Source organism: Macrosteles quadrilineatus, unplaced genomic scaffold (genome assembly GCF_028750875.1).
Source record: "Macrosteles quadrilineatus isolate MER2022 unplaced genomic scaffold, UCM_ALF_1.0 Scaffold_9__3_contigs__length_116548681, whole genome shotgun sequence".
Lineage (NCBI taxonomy): Eukaryota > Metazoa > Arthropoda > Insecta > Hemiptera > Cicadellidae > Macrosteles > Macrosteles quadrilineatus.
Genome location: NW_026542602.1, coordinates 59,630,451 through 59,656,332, shown reverse-complemented (window position 1 = coordinate 59,656,332; position 25,882 = coordinate 59,630,451). Strand labels below are relative to the sequence as shown.

General features: G+C 34.5%; 2 protein-coding genes across 3 annotated transcripts; one reads left to right on the top strand and one right to left on the bottom strand.

The window, feature by feature from the left end:
- Positions 1-6,206: 6,206 nt before the first annotated feature.
- On the bottom strand, positions 6,207-13,982 carry LOC129002807 (proteasome activator complex subunit 3). Of its 2 annotated transcripts, none has more exons than XM_054430881.1 (5): positions 13,851-13,982; positions 10,060-10,092; positions 8,763-8,911; positions 7,281-7,626; positions 6,207-6,465 (listed from the first exon to the last, which is right to left on the bottom strand). In XM_054430881.1, exons 1-5 carry the CDS (start codon positions 13,875-13,877, stop codon positions 6,277-6,279), a joined length of 744 nt encoding a protein of 247 aa, XP_054286856.1. In that variant the 5' UTR covers positions 13,878-13,982; the 3' UTR covers positions 6,207-6,276. The 2 variants fall into 2 exon arrangements, with proteins under 2 accessions (XP_054286856.1, XP_054286857.1); XM_054430882.1 differs by having other exon boundaries at positions 10,060-10,086.
- A 5,203-nt stretch (positions 13,983-19,185) lies between these two features.
- Positions 19,186-24,430, top strand: LOC129003484 (60S ribosomal protein L27). Its single transcript, XM_054431780.1, has 3 exons — positions 19,186-19,277; positions 23,399-23,626; positions 24,290-24,430. Exons 2-3 carry the CDS (start codon positions 23,408-23,410, stop codon positions 24,428-24,430), a joined length of 360 nt encoding a protein of 119 aa, XP_054287755.1. The 5' UTR covers positions 19,186-19,277; positions 23,399-23,407.
- The last annotated feature ends 1,452 nt before the right edge of the window (positions 24,431-25,882 follow it).

Genomic DNA, 25,882 nt, shown 5'->3' with positions numbered 1-25,882 from the left:
GCCATTTCAGTCCAGTTCTTAGAATTGAAAAGTTTCACTTTACAGCTGTTTACTTTCATATCCGCATAGTTTCATTTCATATCCGCATAGTTTTCTCATATCCACACAGGTAACGGACCAATGAGGTTCAAGTATTGAGAGAAAAGAATTAAAAATCAACTAATCAGCTGATCAGCTGATCAGTTGACCAATTTAATTGTTGATCCGACTTGTTCATGTTGATACTCGCGTATTCTTAATTAAGTTGGTGGAAGTCCAAAAATAAATTAAATATTTGCCGAATTGTACCTGATACAATATTATTTATGGTAAGAATGCTGCTAGCAATGTAATATTTAACGAAGTTTAACAAACACGTAATTACAGGAAATCAGCTGATTATACAACAAGTCGTTGCATCACTTTCAGTGGCAATGACAATACACGAAAACATAACCTCTCTAAAAAGTTATCAGTAGTGATTGTTAGTAATTAAATCCAGATTGATAGTAATTAAAAAACGGTCGTAGGTAAAGTAGTGTATGCAACTCGCGTTAATAGTCTTTACGACACTCGTAGAAGTTTTTAAGGCACTCGCCTTAAATTTTCTACTCGTGTCGTAAAGACTCACTTAACGCAATCGTTGCGTAAACTACTATTTTATTTTAGATATTTAGGCTAATCTTCAGTCAAATAACAATATCCTCAATTGTCAGCCAATTTAAGCAGTAGTTCGTTATCTTGATTACAACTTTAAACCCAGTACCTAAAGTGCAATGAAGGAATAATAATGGCTGTGGATGATTACATAAATTTCTCTTTGGAGACAAGATTTAATGGCATTGGGTTCGTGCCATGTGAAGGATTAATTTCTGCTGTTAAATTATTATACTCGTAATAGTCCACTGTGTTTTAATTAAGTAACCAGTTAATAACTGTTATTAAAATTTTAACTTTTGAATGTTAAATAAAAATCGAATGTAAAGACTACAGAAAGTCTTATACAATACCTACAATGATCTTTAAAAAAGCTAATATAGGTAGATTGCTAGTTTAAAAATATGTATTAGCTTAGACGTATTTTGCTTTATCGTAGGAACCTCAACCTTCAACCTATTTCATTATATTCATATAATTGTGCAAACAAATAAAATATTAATCAAGAAGATTACTACGCAAAAATTAAAGAATTAGCTTCAAAACTAATTGTTTGTAAAATGTAAAAACGAAACAATTGTTTTGCTCTGCTTCCGATTCCATTAATTTTGAAACTTCCGGATAGGTCCATTGTCAGCTTAATTTGTATCTCTGTAGGGCTTTTGTTTAACAAATAACAATAAACATTGACGGTTAATTTGCAACAGCAAATAATTTAGACCTTCCATTTTTGTTTTTTATTTTATTAAATTATTTTACTTTTGCAACTAGCTAAAAAATGTACAAAGATTGTGTATAATTTCTTCTAAGATTATTCACTGCAATAATTACAAGTCTTATAGAATGAGCTTCCATGGGGGAAAATCAACATAACGAAATCATCCTCTAGAGATTTTCTCAGAAATAGAGCGTTGCAGGTGTTACAGTTCAGAGGGACTAAGAATAAATTTCCAAACATTCTTAACTTAGCTACCCTTATGTTGAAATTGCTAAAAATAACAAAAAGGATCTGATGAAAAATTATAGATTTTATTTTAAACTGACCCTTTACTAGTTATATTAGTTCAGTTGATTTTTTTATCAATAGATTTAGTGATTTTAATTTTAAAACATTATCATTATTGATCAAATTAGTTGTTAAATGAGCTGTTTTATATTGTTCTATAGTTGTTCAATATTTTGAATTTGCTTGGAGGCAACAAAGAGGAGTTCAGCCATAGAAGGAGTTCATTATACTTATGTATTATGCAAATGTAATTCACTTGATTCCACCAGCATTCTGTTTTCATACAATAAAATCCTGATTTTGAAATTGTCTAATCAGGGTTTATCCTATGAGTATAAACTAGACCAACTGAAGAGTTAATTTTAATTTCAAACTGTTTGAGGACTCTTTTATTTTTTGTTTTATAGAAAATTAACATATCCTTGTAAAACTTATGAATACACATATCAAAGTAGATCTTACATTCTCGATGTTAAAGTTGGAAGCTTAAGAATACAAATGAAGAAGTTATTAGAACGCACCTTATTATTATTTGTTGACTCTGATCTTATAATGAAGTTGTATATTACACTATGTAAATTTCACCAGCGTGTGTGTCATCTTCAGGGGATCTTCTTAAACTATCAAAGACTTACAGTAACCAAAATAGCATCTTTAATTCCCCTATCAACTGGTATAGTATAGAAAACTTAGATGGATTAGAACATTAATAGAACAATGTTTAATAGACCAATCATCATTAGTAGTACCATACTCTATTCTCACTTAATTTTATTGCTAGCTAATAGTTTACTAATGGAAAACTATGGTGGTTATAGAAAATTAAACTTTTGTTTGACTTCTAGTGAAGCTAGTTAATTAACGCAAAAGTCTATTTCGGTAAATTGGAAATTTACAATCAGCCAAGTGTAAATAAGCCATTTTTGTATACAGGGTAATACAAAATTTTATCGTTCATTTTACCTATTTTGTTTGTTCTTATGTAATCATGTGTTTTTTATTTGCATGACTTTTGATGCTGGGAGAAAGTTTTGATAAATAACAAGTAAAGTTTAATAGAGTAAAAGAACAAAAACTTACAATGGTTACAATAATGTCAGTTTTACCTTGTACAGCTCATATCTAGGTTTATGATGACACATTCCACTATCCATCCAAGTTAGTTCTAGTTCTCGTGACATCTCTGTAATGTTGTGAATGTTCCTCTTTATATTTACTTTAAATAAAAATTGTATCTTGCTTCACAAATCACAAATAATATTACTTAGATTATGGTATAGAAAATTCTGCTGGATAAATTTCCCCTTTCAAGTACACTGAGGGTATAGTAGGTTTGGAAATGCTAAAAGATTAAATTGAAGTATCTTTTATTGCCCAAATATGCCAGGAAACAGAAAACTTTAGTGGTTATAGTGGTCACCTATCTCTATCAAATCTCTATCCATCTATCAAAAGGCCACCAGTTTGATTCTAATAGTTTTTTGTTGGTTTGAAACTGGACTTCATATTCATTATCCTGATAAGAAACAGCTGATCTAGTCAGTAATAAAACTATAGATGTGTATCATCTCACTTTTTATTTTTACGCTCATCTTGCATTTATATCTAGCGTAAATTCTACGCACCTGCAGCCTCAGAGGTAATGATAACACATGACTATTAATATTGTAAAAGACTAATAAAGAAAGCTGTAACTAGAGGCTACACTAAGGGAGTGGAAAGAAAGATAAATGATAACACCACAGAGTTGCATCATGTGGATGTTTAACAATGGTTTTATGAGAAATAACGTCAAACTGTTACTGTTCATTTTCTAGTAGATTTAAAAAGACTGTGGTTACCATTTACAGCTATGGAGTCCTGTTTAAGATTAGACCTTTCATAGAAATAATAGTTTATTCTGAGTTCTAAAGTTTTAATTTCTTCAAAAGTATTATTAACAGCTATGTCGATGTATACGTCGATTAGATTTGGTAGATATGGTGTGATAATTGTTAAACCCTAAGAAAAAATGTTTTTTTTACAGATTAATTAAATACATTAATAATATAACTATTGTCATGGATTAATAATATAACTATTGTTATGGAGGTTAAAATCCTACCAAACACCTGTGGATTTCAGCTGAGACAATACCGGCATTTCAAAACCTTACAACAGTAGCTTCGAACAAAGAGAAAATCTAGCAAACATTCTCTGAAGCACATGAGAAGACTCCTTTCACTAAAAACCAAACAATAATTTTCCATTGATTAATTAAATGTGTAAAATATTGGCAAATTTATAAGTTTTTTGGATTGTAAGAAAGGTTTGATTAAACATTTGTTTAATAGAGAGCATTTCATTGCTAACTTTGTCAGGTTTAAAAAGACAATTATTACGTATATGTTATTAAGCTTTCTGCAAAAACAAATTATTTTCTTTATTGATTTTTATACAGTTTTATAACAGATTAAAAATCTAACTGGCTTAAAGACAGGATTACAACTTATTTCAAATTAGCCCATGTTATGAAATACTGTAAGAAAATGTTTTAATTGTATGGTTATCATTATACAGGGTGGTAAAAAAGTCCCTGGACAGTTATATTTTAAAAAATAATGAAGATAGAGCTACAATACTTGGTACAAAGTTACAGGGCATAAAACTCTATTTTAACACATATTCAGTGATCCAATAACTCTTCAGGGGGACGGCCCACAAGGAGTCGGAAGAAAATCTTAAATGGAAGCATAGGTCAATATGCACATCAAATTAAAGGTCTTTTTTAGTAGAATACAATGCCGCAAACCGCACTTCAAAAGGTTGATCCAGCGCAAAATGGCAGATGTTCAAAGATTTCTTGAATCCGCCATTTTGAATCTTTGAACGACTGCCATTTTTTACTCAGGCATTTTTTTGAGCTTGAATTTACGGCATCGTAATCTACAAGTGAAGACCTTTAATTTGATGTGCATATCGACCTATTTTTACGTTAACAATTGTCTTCCGATTCCTAGGGCTTATCCTGAGGAGAAAGCGTATAATAGCAATGTTAATTAAATGAATCTTTGAACAACTGTCATTTTGCGCAGGATCAACCTTTTGAAGTGCGGTTTGCGGCATTGTATTCTACTAAAAAAGACCTTTAATTTGATGTGCATATCGACCTATGCTTACGTTAACAATTGTCTTCCGATTCCTAGGGCTTATCCTGAGGAGAAAGCGTATAATAGCAATGTTAATTAAATGAATCTTTGAACAACTGTCATTTTGCGCAGGATCAACCTTTTGAAGTGCGGTTTGCGGCATTGTATTCTACTAAAAAAGACCTTTAATTTGATGTGCATATTGACCTATGCTTCCATTTAAGATTTTCTTCCGACTCCTTGTGGGCCGTCCCCCTGAAGAGTTATTGGATCACTGAATATGTGTTAAAATAGAGTTTTATGCCCTGTAACTTTGTACCAAGTATTGTAGCTCTATCTTCATTATTTTTTAAAATATTTAACTGTCCAGGGACTTTTTTACCACCCTGTATATCTCCTTTACTGATACTGCATTATATTAAATAACACTTAAAACTTAGGCTACAACCACAACCACAACAAAAGTAAAAATGTGCTCAAATGCTTAAGGCATAGATATATACAAAATAAAATAGTTACCAGTACTTACGCCAATAGTTTTAGCATAGACTAACCAACACAAGTAGACTTTTCATCCCATTGTAAATTTTGAAGCTTGTTTTTCGTGTCTTATTTCCTATCCGGTCATGTACAGCTAGTGTATAAGAAATTTGGTTTCTATTATTTCAGTGTTGATTCCATGATTTGTGCTTCACTGTTTCGTTATGTAGCTAGGGGACAAGTTATTTTTTACGATTAGATCGTTTTATTTGGTTAAAAGAGGTTTTTAATTACTTAAATAAATATAAACAAATTGTAAACAAAACACAACCCCTACAGTACACCGGACAGAACTAACAACCTGGCATCAGCTGTTCCATAAGTATTAGAAATGTACTGAGGGAGTATGTTTTATGTTTTATCTATAGTAATAACTTTGACTATTACAATAGACAATGGTAATATGTAGTACTCCTAAAGGACACTAAGATCAGAACACATCAGTGACGACTAATGTATATGATCAGTCTGAAACCTAAGTCAGTCACAACCATAATCAAAAAGTAATGTACAATGTAAGATGACATGTGTGTAGATGACATGATGATGTGAGTCATGTAAGATGTGTGTATCAAGTTGAATAAATCTATTTCAATATTATCGAGTTGTAAATTTAGTGTGTATAAGAAAATTATCTACATTGTCTCATGTTATCTCATGTTAAACTCAGCACGTTAATAACAAGTTTGGGGCACTTTATTAGACTTTTTTCATTCAAAATAAATTAAGAATGGTATTGGTTTTTGTTAAAGAAAAACTAACAAATGACTACACCGTGAGTACCTGGATGTTTTCCGTTACCATTAAAAATTTAAATTGAAAAAGCCGAACCAAATTTACAGGGATTACTTTCCAAACTCACTTTAAAAGGCCATAACGGGTATAAAGACTCAAACTTATAAACAAACTAGTCACTCTAGGTTTAATCGTAGATCACAAAATGGAATAGTTTGAGAACAAACAGGTTTAGTATAAGGATTCAGAGTTGCAAGAGCGAGGTTTCTTGAGTTTCTCGATGTTCTTGAGTACAATGTCGTGCAGTGTGCAGTATCTGTTACGTATCTCACACATGACCAGCCACAGACTGAGGTATTCCTTCTCATCCAGCTCCTTGACCGCTCTTCTGTAGTCTTCTATGTGAGGATACTTGGCTACCTACAAACAGGACCAAGGCCAAGTGAGAGAAGGTAGTACGAGTTAATGGAACTTTTTTACCACGATTTTATAAAACTTCTCCACAGAATAGCAAGGTAGTTCAACAAGCAAGACTTGATTCTCTGCTGAAAAAGTTTTTCTAGAAGGCTAAGGATTGCTGGCAAGTTATTAAACATATTTAAACCAGTTACTGGGTAGCAGTGTAAAGACTGTGCACCTATGGATATGTAGATTCAAACTATTCCTATTGAATTTACAGTTTAGAACCAGTGCCAACTGGCGATGGACTCCCATTGGGAATGACGTCTTAGACAACAGGAACCTAATCACAGCCAATCAAAGCCTCCTCACATACTTGGCGAGTGCGATAATTTATCCTCATGTGTAGTTATCAGCTATTACAACTAGACTAGGCCTAATTGTTGTTTAAGGGTTAGGACTGAATAGAATAGATGTCATCAAAGTGCACGGATCCCACCTGAAACTTATTGGAGGTTTAAAAAAATAACCCTCGAGATCCTAAACCCTTGCATTAGCTCGTGGCGGAGTGGTAGAGCGCACCCTTAAAATGTCAACGCAAAATAATTTTCCACAAATCTATTGACCTCCTATAGACCTGTGACCTCCAATAGATTGAAAAATCTATTGGCATGTATCTTTGATAATTATTTAATATATGTACAAAACATTTATCAAAGCACATACCCCACTTCAACTTCATAGATGTATTTAAAAAGTTTGATTAACTTTCATGAAATATGTAGGCCTAGCTTTTGTTTACCTGTTGACATAAGACTTTTTCAGCCTCAACTTACCTTTGATATCACTTTCGCTCTTGACGCGTAATATCTAGAAATCTGATCGAAGAAAGCGGCAGCTTCACTTTCCACTGACTGTATCTCCGCAAGGGTGTCTTCTTGAACTGAAACTCCGAAGTTGTTGCCGTCTTCTATTTTAGGAATAAGGAACGAGATCCACATTTTGAGCAAGTTTGTGTCTTCCACTAGCTGTTTGATATGAGGTTTGACGGTGTGGATGAGTTCGGACAGTGTCTGGTTGGACGGGACTGTTCCATTAGGTAATGCAAACACCTTGGTACCACCAACATCATTGACACAGTTCAGTTCTAGCTTGGCCTTCTTGGACACTGGTTCCATGTGACTGCAAAGAGATATTAGGTCAAGTTCTATCCTTTGAACTCCTAAAATTATTAGGAGTAGTTTTGTCTATTTGTTGTATTTTCAATCATCTTATATAAACACAAAAATCCACATTTTAAAACAAACACAGTTTATGGATTAAGTGGAAAGAAGCAAACAATCTAATTTAATGTAAACCTACTGAAAATCTATGAATGCTATAAATATAAACCTAATCTGTCCACTGTTTATTTTATGTGAGCTATCCCACCAAGCTTTAACATAGAAAGGTGCACTCCCCGTCATTTGCGCACCAAGACTTGACCAAGAGGAGAATTAAACACTCGATGTACAGTGCTGCCTCCTGGCCAGAAAGATGATGACCACTCAATGATCAAATGTAATTGATGTCATTTATCAAGACAAGAATCAAACCCTCAATGTAAAGTGCTGCCTCCTGGCCAGAAAGATAACTGATCTCTCAGTCACAGTTTAACACGTTCGCGGCGGCATGGGAGCGATCGCTCCCATACGGAACCCTAATGCCATCCTGGTGGGTGCGATCGCTCCCAAGCTGCAATGCAGTACGAAATGATTTATTTTGAAGCCAGGATTAGAGCTAGAAACTAGAAACCTCCCACAGCACTGCTCAATAGTATATACTGTATTTTTGTGGTGTAGGTTAGTAGTAAATTTTCCTGTAAAATCCCCGTCTGGCAATCTCAAAATTCTACTTTTTGTCCCGTCTTTTTCCCTTTATTTGGCAATACAATTCCAATGGGACCGGCTACGTTACAAGCAGTGCTGCTATCTGTGGGTGTTTAGCGAACTACGTCGACTCTCGTTGTAAAGCAGGACATCTTCGCACGTTATTTGCTATTTGTCAGACCGAAATTGAAAAGCAAATCACACGCAGCAATCGGGTTTGTTCGATGCTGAGGGCTGCGCCGCACCTGGGATACGCCCGCCAATTGACGTGCCGCCGCGAACGTGTTAATGATCAGGCCTTACAGTACACCATTATTGAATTAAGTGCAATATTTGGGCATGTAGGCCTATTCCTACGATATTAAGAGCTACCGTAAGGCAAATTTAGTAATGGAAAATTGCTGTTAAACAAATGTTTAAAATGGGTTTGTGCATAAAAACTAGGCTTACCTATTGTTCAATGTAATGGGTTCAGGTACGGGAATGTTAAGATCTTGATGAACTTTGTTCATGTCCTTTTGGTTAAACTGTGGCGTCTCTAGGAGTTGGTTCAATTGCAGTATCTTAGCGGGAAATCCTTTCAGTATAAGTTCCTCTGCCTGCAAATTTGACATCCATGTTTTTTAACTACAAAATAAGTCAAGTATATATAGTTTTAGGTTTAAAATTTGATCCCAGCAAAAGAATATTTACTTGAAAATATTTTTAACTTAAGTGTGCTATGAGTATTTGGACCACATAGTTTGGAAACAGTACCCTACTAGTAAACTACGCTGGAGATACATCAAGTACAAACATATCAAAAACTGTTTTAAAAGGACATGAAAAAACTATCGTGAGTACCTGCATTTTATTTAACGAATCTTTAAAAAAATTAATTTAGGTAAAACAATGTTTAGTATCGTTATTATCAGATCATTGTTATCAGATTATTATTGTTAAAATAATTAAACTAGTCCATAAAAAGTATTTGATAAACAATATGTTTTTAATATAAAAACCAACTGTAGCATACAGTATTTTTGATCAACTAACAATATATTCTATCGGTACAAAACTGAGATGCAAATTAAGTCAACTGTAAATATGTGGTAGGCCTAGTGTAATTTCCATATTTATGTGATCTAGTTCAATCATTTGTTAAAACAAGACCAAACCAAGAGTTTTAAGGAGTCCAAATACTAAAATATTTCTATGTTAAGGTTTACAGTAGACTCCGGTTTGGGTCTAATGTTCAAACTTCATATAAGATGGAGAGACATAAGTATAACTGATGTACTCTTACTAGTGATGCGTGATTGCGAGCTGTTACAATCGAAAATTTGTGTAATTACTGTGCTGTTTTAGTTCATAGTCTATTCACAAGATTTAGGCGGTTTGAGGGGAAGTTCCCCACCACTTTTTTTTGCTTAATGTATGTTGCAATTGATTGACGTTCAAGAAAACCTCAGCTGTTGAGCTATTTTTTTTTTTTTTAGTTAGGATTAATTAAATGCAATAGATTTCATCCTCCAAAACCACCTAAATTTTGTAAACAGATTACAGTACAGTAATTCACCAAATTCGTACATAGCCTAAAACGTGCAGTTTTTAAACGTATCCATTCAGTTTTATATATTTTTGAAGTGTTTTTATGTTTAGGACAAGGAATCAATTCTAAAAGAATCTTGAGTTAGACAAAGTCTACTACATCACTTGTCATATTACCTACTAATAATTACTAAAAAAATACTTCTCCGCATCTCACCTTTGTAAGCAAATTGTCTTTGTAAGTCTGAACCTGAAACATCACACAAGATCAGATTATTAGGTATACGGTTGATGCTAAAAACTCGAGCAAAACTCATGCATGGAAGTTAAGGGTGTTTGGTCCAAATATTTTATTGAGCGGGGCTTTTATATGACTCTTGAGCATTTTGTCATATGCAAACTCCTCCTGGACGGCAGAAGCCAACATTTTCAAATAAATAAGATCAGCTTTTGACAATAATGTAATAATCAGGAAAAAGCTGATAGAAATATTGTAACTGTTGATAAAGGATATTCAAACAGAAAAGGTATGGACATAGATAAAACATAGTCCCTTAGTAGATCTCCCATCCTTATGGAACAGCTGAAGCCAATTTTTTTTGTTGGTTCTGTCCGGTTTTCTGTAGATGTCACGTTTTGTTTACAATTTGTTTCTTGTTATTTCAGTAATTTATAACCTCGTTTAACCAAATAAAACTATCTAATCATAAACAATAACTCGTTCACTAGCTATATAACCAAACAGTGAGACACAAATAATGAGAAACTAACCCTAAAATAATAGGGACAAATTTTAAACAAAACTTGACATCTACAGAAAACCGGACAGAACTAACAATAAAATTGGCTTCACCTGTTCCATAAGGCTGGGAAATTTACTAAGGGACTAGGCCTATGTTTTGTCTATGGTATGGATCATAAACATAAACACTGGCTCAAACCTGATACAAATAACATTAACATATAGTTGGAAGTTTTTGACAGTTCAATTTACTAACATGATTACTTTCATGCTAGTGACATACAGTAATTTGTTTATGATTATGATCAGTACCATTTAGGAGCTAATATTTGTGTTGTTAATTGTCATTTTGTCTATTATTTTAGTGAAGGATTGATTCATGGTACAAGTTAGAACATCGTTTATTATTTATCACCTAGAGAACAAGCTAATTATTAGGCCTACATTATTTTAGGTAGTGTTCCATAACTTTTATTTTTTTATTTTCTTGCAAAATAGGTACACTTTTTTAATCATGTAGAAGAAAGTTTATGATATTTGGCATACGATTTACACTATATGAATACGAAACAACTCAACAACACCTCCCAAGACTTGAAGGCTGCTTGGAAAAAGCTTGAAACCTATTTGAGTTTTTATTTTTAAGACCATAGTCTACATTGGTAATGAATTGGTTTGAATAAAAGTTACATGTTAATAGGTACTAATCCCATGAGATTACAACTGAACAGAACTTTGTGTTTTAATATAAGCAATATTATATTTCCTCAGATAATAGTTGATATGGTGTCTTTAAAATTCCCTAAGCCTAATTGGAAAAGCTTTTTTGATTGTTTTATAGTATCCCTCATATTAACACGTTCGCTGTGGCCAGTCAAATGGCAGGCGTAGCCCCAGTCCAGGCGCAGCCCGCAGCGTCAAACAAACCCGATTGCCGGGTGGTTGGCCTTCAAAATTTTGGTGTGACGATAGCAAATAACATTCGGTGATGTCCTGCTTTACGACGAGAGTCGACATAGTTCGCTAAAACACCCACAGATAGCAGCACTGCTTGGAACATAGCCGGTCCCATTGTATTGCCAATTGGAGAGATAAGACGGAACAACAAGTTGATTTTTAAGCTTGCCAGAAGGGGATTTTGCGGGGAAATTTACTACCAACCTACACCACAACAAAAAGCAAGTCACACAATACACGCTAATGTGGTATAGATCCGCATTCAATCAATACTAGAGAAGATATACGAAAAGCATTGCCGAGCGTTGCCGATCGAGTGGACGATCACCGTACCCGATAGGAAACGGCCGGGCACAAGTGGCCGTGAGTCGTTGTCTCGGTTACCGCTTATTGTTCTCCAGTGTTATAGGGGCCTACTTCAATCTGGTACGGTATAATTCGTTTTCAGAACGACTATTTTATCGGTGGTAACTTAGGGGTTCTTTACAAATTTATCATATTGTGGGTTTAGGCTTGGATCTAATGACATGCAATAGAATAATGATAATGAATGTAGTTTTTAAGCATTGTGGAAGGAACCTAACCTCAAAATTGTGCTTGACCACAAACACTGTCAACCAGACGATATCTACCTACTGCTCTAACTAAACATCAAAACATCCGAAACTACTGTGGAACATAACATATATATATATATAGTTTTCTGTTAGGCTATAACATGAAGGGAGCCCTGACTTTGAATTATAGAATGTTTTGCTGACAAAAATTTGAATTACTGCGTAATTTCGAATTATAGAGTGATTTGGCGACGAAACTTCGAATTACACAACACTCCTCCGTTAACACAACAACTTCAATAAATATGATGCGATTTTGATAAAATTTGGTATTAACATATAAACCTACATTTATTCTAACGAGTTAACGAACCAGCATGATCAAACTATGAAAACAGATTTTTTTGGGGGGTCCTATGGGGTAAAATAAGTTAGGGTTTTTCACATTTTTTACCCCCAAAACATGATATTTAGCAATTTCTTACTAAACAGTTTTGTAGTGCTTAAAATCAAATGGTTTAATAAATTGAATCATTGGTGTTGTATGTCTAAGGCCCAGGGTATAATACAAGCGCAAACTGTGAATGGCAAGCTGTTCTGCTCTGACACCGGGTCTTATTTAGGCCCAAGTAAATTTTTTTAAGGTGGCCACGACAAGTTTGAGTGGCGGTAAGCGACGCCGCCTAGTGCCGCTCATGGTTCCAAGCCCAAACCAATTTTTGTGAGATTACCACTCGCCGCTCAGATTAGTCATGCTTCAGTTCAGCCGAAAATGTCACAGGAGCAGCAGAAAACGTGCGAACCTCCAGCCAAACTTAAGATGACAGAGATGAAGTTAAGTTCTCAAATCAGATGGTGGTATTCCCAAAACTCTCCTCTCCTCCTGTTGATCGGATGACCATCCATTGTTTTCAACACCTCTCAACTTACTTCTAAAAACTTCTAGTTGTTCTTTAAAACAGAATTGCTAGATAAGTTAACATTTAAAAAATATATTGTAGGTTTTCTGCAAATGTTGCTTAAATAAGTTTAACTTAGATCTGTTCTGATCAGAAATATATGATCATATAAATTTTTTATGAACAAATATGGTTTTATTTTATTTGGATCTTAAGTTAGGCCATTGACTATTGGATACTGGTCAAAGGTTAGGCCTAAGTTATGAATTTTTTGCCCTAAGTTAGGCTTACAAGTTATATCTAGGTCAAGGTAAAATAATAATTATTAGACTTCATAAATAATAGATGGTATAAACTTACTTTATATTGATATCACATAGGCCTAGGCCTACTTGTCTCCAAGTATGACCCTGGTTATGTGTAGGCAAGCAATTTAAGTTAGCCTAGCCTTAGGTAAATTCATAATGATGTTATTTGGTCCAGGATTACTTCTTGTAAATTAAAATGGTATAAGATTACCTGTTTCCGTCTATGATCCTAAATTTGTAGTAATGAGCCTCAATACAAGGTAGCTAAATTATTAGGTAAATTATTAATAGCCTATCTTCTGATTGAAGGTGTCAAGACGTCAAGACGTCAGTATCAATAAACTTACACATTTCTGTGAATGAAGGCGTGACATAGGCCTAATTAAACAGTTTTAATTAGTAAAGTTACGTTGCAGGAACTAAAATTCTAATTCCAAATGAATATGGTAATTTGCTGGTCTTTCTAACCTCAAAGCAAATAACTGGACCAATAGTCATTAATGTTAAGATCAAATCCAATTTCAGGGGAAACACAAAACATTTACCTTATCCGTTGCTGCCTTATCTGCCATTATCAACCTAAAATTCTACAATATTAAAGCTAAAATATTCCAGTCGAAAGAAAATCAGGTAAATAACACTTTTCCCAACTACTTGTGGATGCTGCTAAGAGAAGAACGCCATGGAGTATGAAGAACCAAACGAACGAACGAACCAAACCTCAAACTACCTTAGGAAACATTAAGAGTAAGCAAAATAAAAAGGGAAATTGAACATTTTGGTTCGTTGTTTATAAAATGTATTATATTCCAACTTTGTATATTCCGTCCACATCCACCTGGCTCTTGGCCGTGTTCCATATATAGGCTAATAAGCTATACAAACAATATAATAAACATTTCTGGGGAAGTTTATCAATAATTAGTTTAATAGTATTAAATCGACACAAGGGGTATGTTTTACCTATGATAATATATAACTTCTTACATAATGTTTTTATTTTAACATAAATAAGGGTTGGCCCATATCATCCCCATAAAATCAGTGCTCGATTTGCAAAGGAATGCAAGATTTCCGGCAACTCTCTCTCTCTCACTCTCTCTCTCTCTCTTTCTCTCTCTTTCTGAAAGATAAAAATATTGGCATAAAGATAGGCCTACATATCTATGTTTAATCTGATATAAAACATTTTTTTTTACAGCAACATTTATTTCTGATATAAAACATACTCCCTTAGTAGATTTCTCATCCTAATGGAACAGCTGAAGACAATTTTATTGTTTGTTCTGTACGGTTTATGTAGAGATCGTGTTTTGTTTACAATTTGTTTCCCGTGTTATTACAGTCATTTAAAACCTCGTTTAACCAAATAATACGATCTAATCATAAACAATAAATCGTCCCCTAGTTATTTAACCAACCAGTAAAGCACAAATCAATAAATTAACCCTAAAATAATATAAAGAAAATTTATCTAAATTTATCTGAATTAATCTAGTAGATTAATTAGTCCTTAGTAGATTTCTCATCCTTTTGGGACAGCTGAAGACAATTTTATTGTTAGTTCTGTACGGTTTAAGTAGAGGTCGTGTTTTGTTTACAATTTGTTTCCCGTTATTACAGTCATTTAAAACCTCCAACTATCCTGATACCGCCTATCTCTAAGTCCGATGGAACTTGGGCAAGAAACGATATTGAAAAATCTGAAGTGTTTGCAAACCACTTGGCCGCAGTGTTTACTCCCAATCAAAATCAAAATAATAATTTTAATAATCTTGACGAAATTCTTGAGTTCATTGACTCGCCAAATCAGTTATCACCTCCAATAAAGCCCTTTACTCCCTCAGAAGTCTGTAAACTTGTAAACAAATTAAAACTGTTTAAAGCCCCTGGATACGACTTAATCACGGGAAAAGTAATGAAAGAGCTTCCTAGAAAAGCATTTATATACCTGACACTCATTTTTAATTCAATTATACGGTCTGAGTATTTCCCGTCACAATGGAAAGTTTCAGAAATAATAATGATAGCAAAGCCAGGAAAACCACCCCAACAAGCAAGTTCATATCGACCTATCAGTCTACTTCCAATAACATCCAAATTGTTTGAGAGGCTCTTCTTGAATCGTCTACTTGAAGAAGTAGAGGACAGAAACTTGATTCCAAATCATCAGTTTGGGTTTCGACGGGAGCATTCCACAGTTGAACAAGTACATAGATTGGTTAATACAATTAAAGAAGACCTTGAGAAAAAGAACTATTGTACAGCTGTCTTTATCGATGTAAGTCAAGCCTTTGACAAAGTTTGGCACACAGGCCTACTTTATAAACTTAAACTGAATCTTCCTCATACATTTTATATGACAATTAAATCATACCTAACCGATAGATATTTCAGAGTTAAATTTGGAGATAGCATTACAAAATTGTACCCAATTCAAGCTGGCGTTCCCCAAGGAAGTGTTCTCGGACCTGTACTATATACGCTGTTTACAGCCGATCTACCTGAAAATGTGAATACTTCTGTGGCCACTTTTGCTGACGATACAGCTATTTTAGCGTCCCATCCTGATCCAGTGGTAGCTTCACTTAATCTTCAAAATTCCCTAGATGACTTAGAAGAATGGTTGCAAACATGGAAAATAAAAGTGAATGAGAGCAAATCTACTCATGTGACCTTCACTACCAGATTAGGTACTTGTCCTCCTGTAACCTTAAATAATGTCCAAATTCCGCAATCTCACGATGTGAAATATCTCGGCATGACGATTGACAAAAGATTAACCTGGAAAACCCATATCTGGAATAAAAGAATGTACCTAAATTTAAAATTTAAAAATCTTTCCTGGCTCCTAAATAGTAAATCAAAATTGACCATTGCAAACAAATTATTACTATACAAAGTAATCCTGAGGCCAATTTGGACTTATGGAATCCAACTGTGGGGAACATCCAGTATGTCCAACATAAACATCATCCAACGATTTCAGTCAAAAGTTTTAAGGTTCATTCTGCAAGCCCCATGGTATGTTAATAACAATATCCTTCACAAGGACAGTGGAATTCCTACGGTTGAAGAGGAAATAACCAAATTTAGTGCAAAATATCTAAAGAAACTTGAAAATCACCCTAATCATCTGGCTCTAAACCTCTTGGACAACAGTACCAGTATATACAGGCTAAAAAGGATTCATGTTTTGGATCTAAGCACACGTTTTGTTTGAACAATTTAATTTTCCCTTGTTTATTACATATTTATTTTTTCATTGAAATATTTTTAAGTTAGCTCTGTCAATGGACAGAGATTAACTAACGTTTTATTAAAAGTTGTTATTGTATTTGCTAAATGTTCTAAAAATGAACAGATTGTAAATAAAATTGTGAAAAAAAAAATTTAAAACCTCGTTTAACCAAATAATACGATCTAATCATAAACAATAAATTGTCCCCTAGTTATTTAACCAAACAGTAAAGCACAGATCAAGAAATTAACCCTAAAATAATAGAAACAAAATTTATCTAAATTAATCTAGGGAGTATGTTTTATCTATGATAAAACATACTCCCTTAGTCCTTAGTAGATTTCTCATCCTTATGGAACAGCTGAAGACAATTTTATTGTTAGTTCTGTACGGTTTAAGTAGAGGTCGTGTTTTGTTTACAATTTGTTTCCCGTTATTACAGCCATTTAAAACCTCGTTTAACCAAATAATACGATCTAATCATAAACAATAACTTGTCCCCTAGTTATAACCAAACATTAAAGCACAAATCAAGAAATTAATCCTAAAATAATATAAACAAAGTTTCGTCGACACTAGCGCCTTTGTGTCACGTACATGAACTAGACATGAAAAACGTGCTTCAAAATTTACAATGGGATGAGAAGTGGCACCAAATGTAATAGCTATTTACATTACAACTTACAAGTGTAGTAAGAGCGTTTTTACATCACGCAGGTGAACGTTGTGCAACGAGCGAAGGCGAGTTGCATAATTCACCGAAGTGATGTAAACACGCTCTTGCGTAACGTGTAACGTACAAGATTTTACCTGACCCGACAATATTTAGGAGGGTACGAGCAATATACTTCATTATCAATTTCAGTCATATCTTCTAACGGTAACGTTCATTTACAAACAAAAGCTAGGTTAGGAAAATTCTTCAAAGCATAACAATAAAATTCAAACACACAGCTGATTTCTGGCGTTGAACGTCGTTGGCTCCATAGAGGTATAATTTTTAAGTTATCCACTCAATATTATTTAAATGGGTTTCATTACATCACCGAGTGAGTTTTTTTCAACTTTACATCACTCGAGAAGTAAGTAAGTTGTATACATCACGCTTTATCGTCGGGTCAGGTAAAATCGTGTACGTTACGCAAGAGCGTGTTTACATCACTTCGGTGAATTATGCAACTCGCCTTCGCTCGTTGCACAACATTCACCTGCGTGATGTAAAAACGCTCCTACTACACTTGTAATGTAAATAGCTATAAAGACAGACAAGACTTTGACAAAATAGATGTGTATTTAAATTGGACATTATTTACAATCATAATAATAATTAAACATGTACTTAATACTTTTAATACTTTTCATTGAAATGGCGACCATACATAGTAGGTATTTTAAGCCAAGTATGAATGGAGATGAGTGTAGAATGAGTGGCGCGATCTTGTAGTCTTGTTAGTGACTAAGGCCGACATTCCTTAGACACAGCTGTTAATTAATAGCCCGAACAGCTAATGGCAACTAAGGGACCTACAGTTTATAGTGGGATCCGAACCACATTTTTCCTTGGTATATACGAATTGGTCTAATTATCAGGATAGTACTGCGGATAGTCGTAGTACTCACTCGTGCGGACGTTAATCCACACGAGGGAGTATCGCATCCACAGTGTATGCCTATAAATATCCACAATTCGTGACCTCCTAGTAGCTGGATTACAGGACGACGCCACCCGTATGTGCTACAATTAAAAATAAAGAGAGAAGGCAGGCATAAATTAAACATATTAAAGAATACAAATCAAAATGTGTCAACCATAGTTAAACATACGTTGGTTAGTCTATGGTGTCAACATATTATCTTTTCCCCTTGTAATTTCCATTAGATTTGCATTGGATCAGATGATTTACTAATAATATTAGTTTGTACTTTATTATGAAATAGACCCCTCAAGAATTTTATGAGATGTGATTTTTATGGCTGCTGGTAATCCCAATCAGTTATTGTCACCAACAGGACAATGAGTGTGGTTTTTAAGTTTTCCTTTTTGCTTTTTCTCCGCTTTGTTAATCTTTATATTTTTTTTCTCCGCTGCATGTTTTACAGTTTTGTTTTGCAGTTTTTTATTTATTTATCTATTATGCATGGTGTGCTCTTTGGACATTTGTATGTGCTCTTTGGACATTTGTATGTGCTCTTTGGACATTTTGTTTTGTAAATCAAGAGGAATGCATCTCTGTTTTGTATTTTAGTTTAGTGTTAGTGACTTGGCCAATTGTTATAAACTGAACGGCTCAATAAATCTTGAATCTTGAATCTTGAATCTTGAGGATGTTGCTGAAGACTAGACAAGATTACTACAGTCATCATCAGCAGTTTACCCACCTTTATTTTGATATATCTACGCAAATGGAATATTTTTAGCGTTTTTTTTTATAAGGGAGCGATCTCAAGACATGATAGTTTTGATTTCTTTCTTGACCATATTCCTACAGTCTACTAAAATGATCTATTAGACTTAATATAACTGTTGTTTAAGGTAAATATTTTTTATTCTATGCTCTGTTGAAAACTCTCAGAAATATACTAATACTGTACGCTCTATACGTATAACGACTCTGATTTAATTTATTTTGGTTTCTTACGTTGGTTGTCTTTTCCGGTTTATTTCTATATTATTTTGCCAGTTCTTTTCCGGCTAGACAAAGCCCACAGTGAGTATCGGAGAATTCCTCAAGTTAGTATAATTATCTATTAAAATCACATTTTTGATGGGATTTAGTTTAATTATTTATAATAACAACACTTATTTATGTGACAATCCCCATGTCTTGTGCAGATGGGAGTCTTATTACCACTCATAAGCTGTTTTTATGTCAACTGCGTAGCATGTCTAGGAATCCTAACTTACGTTATGCCAATGGTTGAGGCCTAAAAGTGACTTAAAATTACCTGCTACAATTTGGTTTTTAATTTTTGTTTCGTCAATCATAACACCTTGTTATAGGTTGAACCTCAAATAATGCAATGATTGAGTTAACCTCATCATTCCTAAGTTAACCTATGTGTTGGATTATCCCCTACATAAGTTGGCCTAAAATTAATTTGTTTAGGCTACATTCAAGACTGTCCAGTCAATTAATCGTCTAAGTTACCACTAGTATTATCTTTAATCCCTAATGCTTACCAAATTAAAATGCTTGGACACATAGCCTAAGTTAAAAGATCGTTTACACAGCTAAGTTAGAGATCCTGCAATAGCCTACCGTAACTTACTATCGATTGCGATATTGCTGGTTATTTTATCAGTATAGTTCTTTCCTATACTAAAGCCGCGTTTACACCAGAGTTTGAAACACGAGTCGCAAACAGAAATTGCAAACATCTCTAAAAACGCACCTTTTTAGACGAAATATTTTGCTGTTGCAAACAGTTTTTCAGTGTTTGCAACTGAAATTTTGGTTTCCACTTGAAGTTGGTAAGGATCAAAGGGAGTTGCCAACTCTCTGTTTGCAACACTAGTTTCGGTCAATATGAGCTGTTGAAACACAAAACAGAAACATTTCTCCACCATCCCCCATGCTACCACCTCCACTCTCACTCATTTGATCACTGCGACCCTGTGTCTCGACTCGGTGTTAAATTAATCGGAAAAATTCTGTTTGACTGTCAATGAATTAAAACTAACCTCAAATGACAAGGTCGTCTAATTTAAAAATCACAATAACGTCTCATGTGAATTAAAAGGGTTATAATTAAGTAGGCCTACTTGTAATCATTAAAAATTAATAATACCTAATTTTAATTTGATGATTTACACAATTACCGATGTTCACCCAGCATCGTCTCGGCCTACGTTTCTTTGACAAGATGACACACGCCGCCACGGCTAAAATAACATCCTCGGAAGGACTGATCCGAGGAACCAGAACGAGGCGAGTCATAATAAAGGTCGAAATTATTTCAAACAATTTCATGAAACATGGAAACAAATCATGAAATATAAATTGCAAACATTTATTTGAAACTACTGTTTGTAACTGCTGTTTGCAAAAAAAGTTTGCAACTTTTTGTTTGAAACTCCGGTATAAATGCGGCTTTAGCTACTTGGTACCAATATTAAGAGGCCAGTACCGTATCGAAACAAAATATCTGAGTCTAATGGCCGCATCCGTGCCTTCGTAGCGGTTGTTTGCCAAGGCTGGAGCTACAGTGATCCATAAAGAAACACGACTTTCATCCCACTTCTACACAAACTTGTTTTTTGTCAAGCTCATATGATGATAAACTTAACTTGGTTTGAGTAAATTATGATTCACTAGGCCTTATTCACTCATTCTTAGAACTTTTCATAATATGTCTAGGTACCTAGGTATTCGAGTAAATTAAGGGTGTGTTTGCAAAGATTTATTTAAGTAAAAAGCCAAAGTAAGTTGTGTTAGTGTTGCCTAACTTTAAAATAAATCTTTGGAAAAGATTTAACACGTTGACTGTGGCCTTACTGCTATGTGTGCTTGCCTGCAAAATATTGCGTCTCCCTGTCTGAGTCCAGCACTCGGCTGGTGACAATGTGATTGTTGCCAGTCTGTAGCTTAGAATACGAGCTTATTTTGGTGTAGGTTGGTAAGTACCTACTAAACATTCCAGTAAAATCCCGTCTGGCAATGCTTTCGTCCCGTTTTTGGGGATTTTCCCCATTCAAGCCATTACAAAGACTCTGGATATTGATCCTGGTGTTTTAGTTAAATCTACGTTCACTTTCGGGGTAACACAGAACAATCACCATTGCTCTTTTGTGATTCGTCTTACTGAGATATTTCAATGCCAATAGCGACCGCTGATTCAGTTGCGCGCCGGGTTTGCCCGGGCCTCGCCGTAATTCGGGAGCGCCTGAAAAAAATTTTCAGATGTCGAGGTGTTAAGTTAGGCCTATGCTACGTTCAAGTTATAAATCTTATATCTAGGCCTACCTAACTTAGTTGAAGCTTTCTAGAACCCTCTACACATTAGGCCTGCCCTAGGCTACCTGAAATTCAAAAGTTCACAAAACTAACTCAGAATTAAGAAAGACCAACCTAAGTTGATCCCCAATGAACATATCAAAGTCTTGCGTGTAAATATAACTTGAGTTAAGTGCCCAATTACTTAACTTAAAGTTAAACTTGTACCTTCAATTTAGCCTAGGCTATCAAGTGTTAATAGACTCATCTCCATCTGTTTACCTCTGGCTTTGTTACATTAAGTTAGTTGAAAGAATCAAATACCTCCGCCCCAGAAAGCTGCAGACTAAGTTAACTTCCATTTACCTGGCTGGATTTCTAATTTACTAAAATTTTTCCTGAAAATTTTCAGATTAATTTTAAAATAACAATTTTAATGAGTAGGCCAAATAGGTTTGCTGCTACAGTTAAGGTAGGCCTATTGAGGTGTATTTTTTATTGAAATGTTGATAAGGTTCAGCTTAAATAGTTAGTATGAAATAAATAAAATTTCCAAATTTTATTAAAATATAGGTCTAACAAGCAAACAAAGTATAGGCCTAACAGTTTATTTACCCATTATAAATAACATGGAAATTTTAAATTTTTTTTTAGGCTAATTACGTTAAGTATCTCCCCAACCGTTAAGAATAACAACAACACTCAACATACAAAATTGAGTTATTTGTTTTTTTTTTTAAGCTCTACAATATGGTCTAGAAAGAAATTTTATGCTTTTAGAGTCACAAATGGAAAAACCAATTTTTACCTCATAAAACGGCCCTCACAAGTACAATCATGCTGGTCAGCGAACTCGTTTGAATAAACGTAGGTTTACACGTTTGTACCAAATTTCATCAAAATCAGATAATTTTACTAAATCAATAAATAAGGTTACCTTCGTCAATCAGCTCATAGAAGTTGAAACATTGTTACGGCCGTTTCAGCATATCCATGCCATCATCAGACGTTCAGCCTAAGTGGCGTCGTTAATATACAAACTGTCACACGCGACGTACACATACATAAACATAAACGGGGGTTTTTTACTAAACAGGCCTGTTGATTAGACATATCCGCACAAGAGCAAGTAGCTGACTCATCTGATCTCATCTCAGCTGAGTCAGCTACTTGCTCTTGTGCGGATATGTCTAATCAACAGGCCTGTTTAGTAAAAAACCCCCGTTTATGTTTATGTATGTGTACGTCGCGTGTGACAGTTTGTGTTTTTGTATATTAACGACGCCACTTAGGCTGAACGTCTGATGATGGCATGGATATGCTGAAACGGCCGTAACAATGTTTCAACTTCTATGAGCTGATTGACGAAGGTAACCTTATTTATTGATTTAGTCACAAGATCAGCTCAGGGGCTAAAAAATATGGATTTTAAAAGATAATTTTAGCTCGCGTCATCGTGCTAACGGACACAATTATGTATATTAGTAGGCCTCACACAACTTTGATCAAAATCGGACCGTAGGTAGGCTTTGCCCCAAAAAAAAAGTTGAGACAATTTCCTACAACAAAATAAGCTTTAAAACTTTTTCTCTCCCACTAAGCTAGTGTAGAACAAATCTTCCACTAAATTTTGGTTTTCCGGGGAGTGTCGGTAGCTTAAAGATAAAAAAATATTGATAACTAAAAGTGGAAGATTAGTTGCTAAGTGCATTGTGCAATCAGCTTGTAGAAAACTAGTGGAGAACTGTTCCCCCTCCCCTCACCCAATACGTGACATCTGGCGGTGCATGAAGTTTTCACTGCAAGCTCAATACTTGAGGGGAAAACAGGCAGTAGGCCTAACTTATACATTCTTTTCTAACCATGATCTAAATCATCAAAGATTAGGAGAAAGGTTAAAATTATATTTTAATTTCAGAATCCCAAAATGGGGAAGATTATGAAACCCAACAAAGTCGTGCTGGTGTTGAGTGGGAGGTACGCCGGCAAGAAGGCTGTCATCATCAAAAACTACGATGAAGGCACCAACGACAAACAGTATGGAAATGCCTTGGTTGCCGGGATCGACAGGTATCCCAGGAAAGTTCACAAGCGAATGGGAAAGAAGAAGATCCATAAAAGATCTAAGATAAAGCCTTTCCTGAAGGTAAGATCTGTGTCCATACCTTTTTTTTTGTTTTGTTCCATATGACAGAGGTTTTGTTTTATAGTGAAACTGAACTCATATGGGCATATTAAAGCATGCGTACTGGCTTCCTAGTTTTATTTCTGGGTTGTCATAAAACGTGCAACATTTTACCGTTTTGTGCTCTCAAAATCTTTAGTTTGAAAGCATCTTCGAGGATTAATTTCAAAATATCTTTTAATACTGAAGTATTTGAGGAAAAGTTTCATCCTAGCTTATGAATTACTTTTTACTATTTATGAAAAAAATTGGTAATTTCAAGCCCTTGTAAGTAATGTGGAAACTAGGCCTAGCATCAAAATGAATGCCTGAATCTTAAAAGTTTTTTTTTTAAATGCCTATGGGACCAGTCAGTATCCTGTCGGATTAAAGAATCTCAATAATCCCGACACTTGATATTCTAACACACACTGTTGTAGTCTAATGCTAGAGGGAATGATAATCAATAAATTGGAATTTTTTTCATGTTGTGGCAAGAGCCTTGCATATTTCCAGTTGTTGTGTCCAATCGGATTCTCCAGTCTTACAGTGATCATTATGTGAAATAACTACATTTTGTCTAGCTTAGTCCGCTTTTGTTTTCAGCATCAATACAACCATCTCACGGCATGATTCCTATTTCAGGTTATGAACTACAACCACCTCATGCCTACTAGGTACTCCTTAGATCTGGAGCATTCTAAAGTTGCCCCGAAAGACCTAAAAGACCCAATGAAGAAGAAGAAAATCAGATTCCAAGTCAGGGTCAAACTAGAAGAAAAGTAAGTGGTGTAACAGCAAGATTTTCTTTGTAACTACTTTTTTTTAGAAAACTACTTATATAATAGTCAATCCTTTATTTTTACATTACGCTAGGCTACATGAAATTCAGCAAAGCTGACGTAGGCTAACATGTGAAATTTTCAAATAAGCTCGGTCTTTACGGGATATTGTTGAAACTGTTATTGTTTTCATGGAATTCTTTAAAGACTCAATTTGGCCTTGATCCATTAGGCCTACAATTAAAAATATATAGACTTATTTATTTATGAGAACACATACACAATTTCAAACATTTTATCTTTAATTGACATATAAATTTAGCCTAGGCTACATGTATTTACAAACCATCTATTATACTTTCCTGATACAGGGTAGACACAGACTGGGAATTATCAGGAGTTTTGAAATTTCACTGGGAAATCCTGATCTTAGTAGGTTTTTATCTTTTTGTTGAAGTATACAGACTTAGAATTGGAAGAGTTACCTAGAGTGTATTGGCTTGCGTGTAAACATTCATGAAACTTCATTTAGCGTATGAAAAACTTGACTTTACATACATTGTGAACCTTGTCTGCATCACGGTGAAACGAATGATCATTTTCGGGCCTCCGGTAGGCCTATAAGACACGAGTCACGCCTAGGATAACCAGGTTTTGCAGGTGGGAAACCCGGTATAAATGAGCGCATTTTTACCACGACTGCTGTGGCCAAAAAATATACCTTTCAACAACGTAAGGTTTTTCTAACATCAGTCCATTTGAAAATACCTAAAAGATGAATACATTCAATGGGTGGGATATATCATACATTTTGTGGTTTCGGCTACAAATTTTTTGCACTATACTGGCCTGCTTCGGTTATCTGAATGTGGGATTCCTCAAGGTGCAACAGAAATGGTTGTCGGAGTAAAGTTTAACTGCAAGGTTAAATTTTATCCCTCCAATTCAACCGACAGATTCTTTTGAACATTTAAATAAGAGTTCAGAAGTTTTTTTACTGTTTCATGACATTTTATATAAAAGAGTAGCTTAATGTAGCCTAAATCAAAACATTTTCCTTCTAACAAATGTCACTGTTGAGATTAGATGAGCTATGATTACACTACTATGAAAAGGTATTTGTTGAACCTCTTATAGCCCATTCCCTTGTTTTTGCTTTATCTCATTTCATTCAGCTAGTTCAGAGTAAAGCTTTAGTTAAAAAGGCAAAATATAAATCTGTCGACTCAAAAGATATGATCCAATTCTGTTTTTGAAGATATTGTTGGTGATAGCAGGTTGTTTTTACTTGTTACCGTACTGATTTCACCAAGGGTATCGTGGAAATTACTGAAAAGTCAGTTAAAAATTATGACAAACAAAAATCCAAATACAGTTCTCTAATAGGTACTTTAATTTAATGCAGTAGAATCCCTCATATCTAGCGACAACTTGACTAAGCCCTTGTCTGTATAGC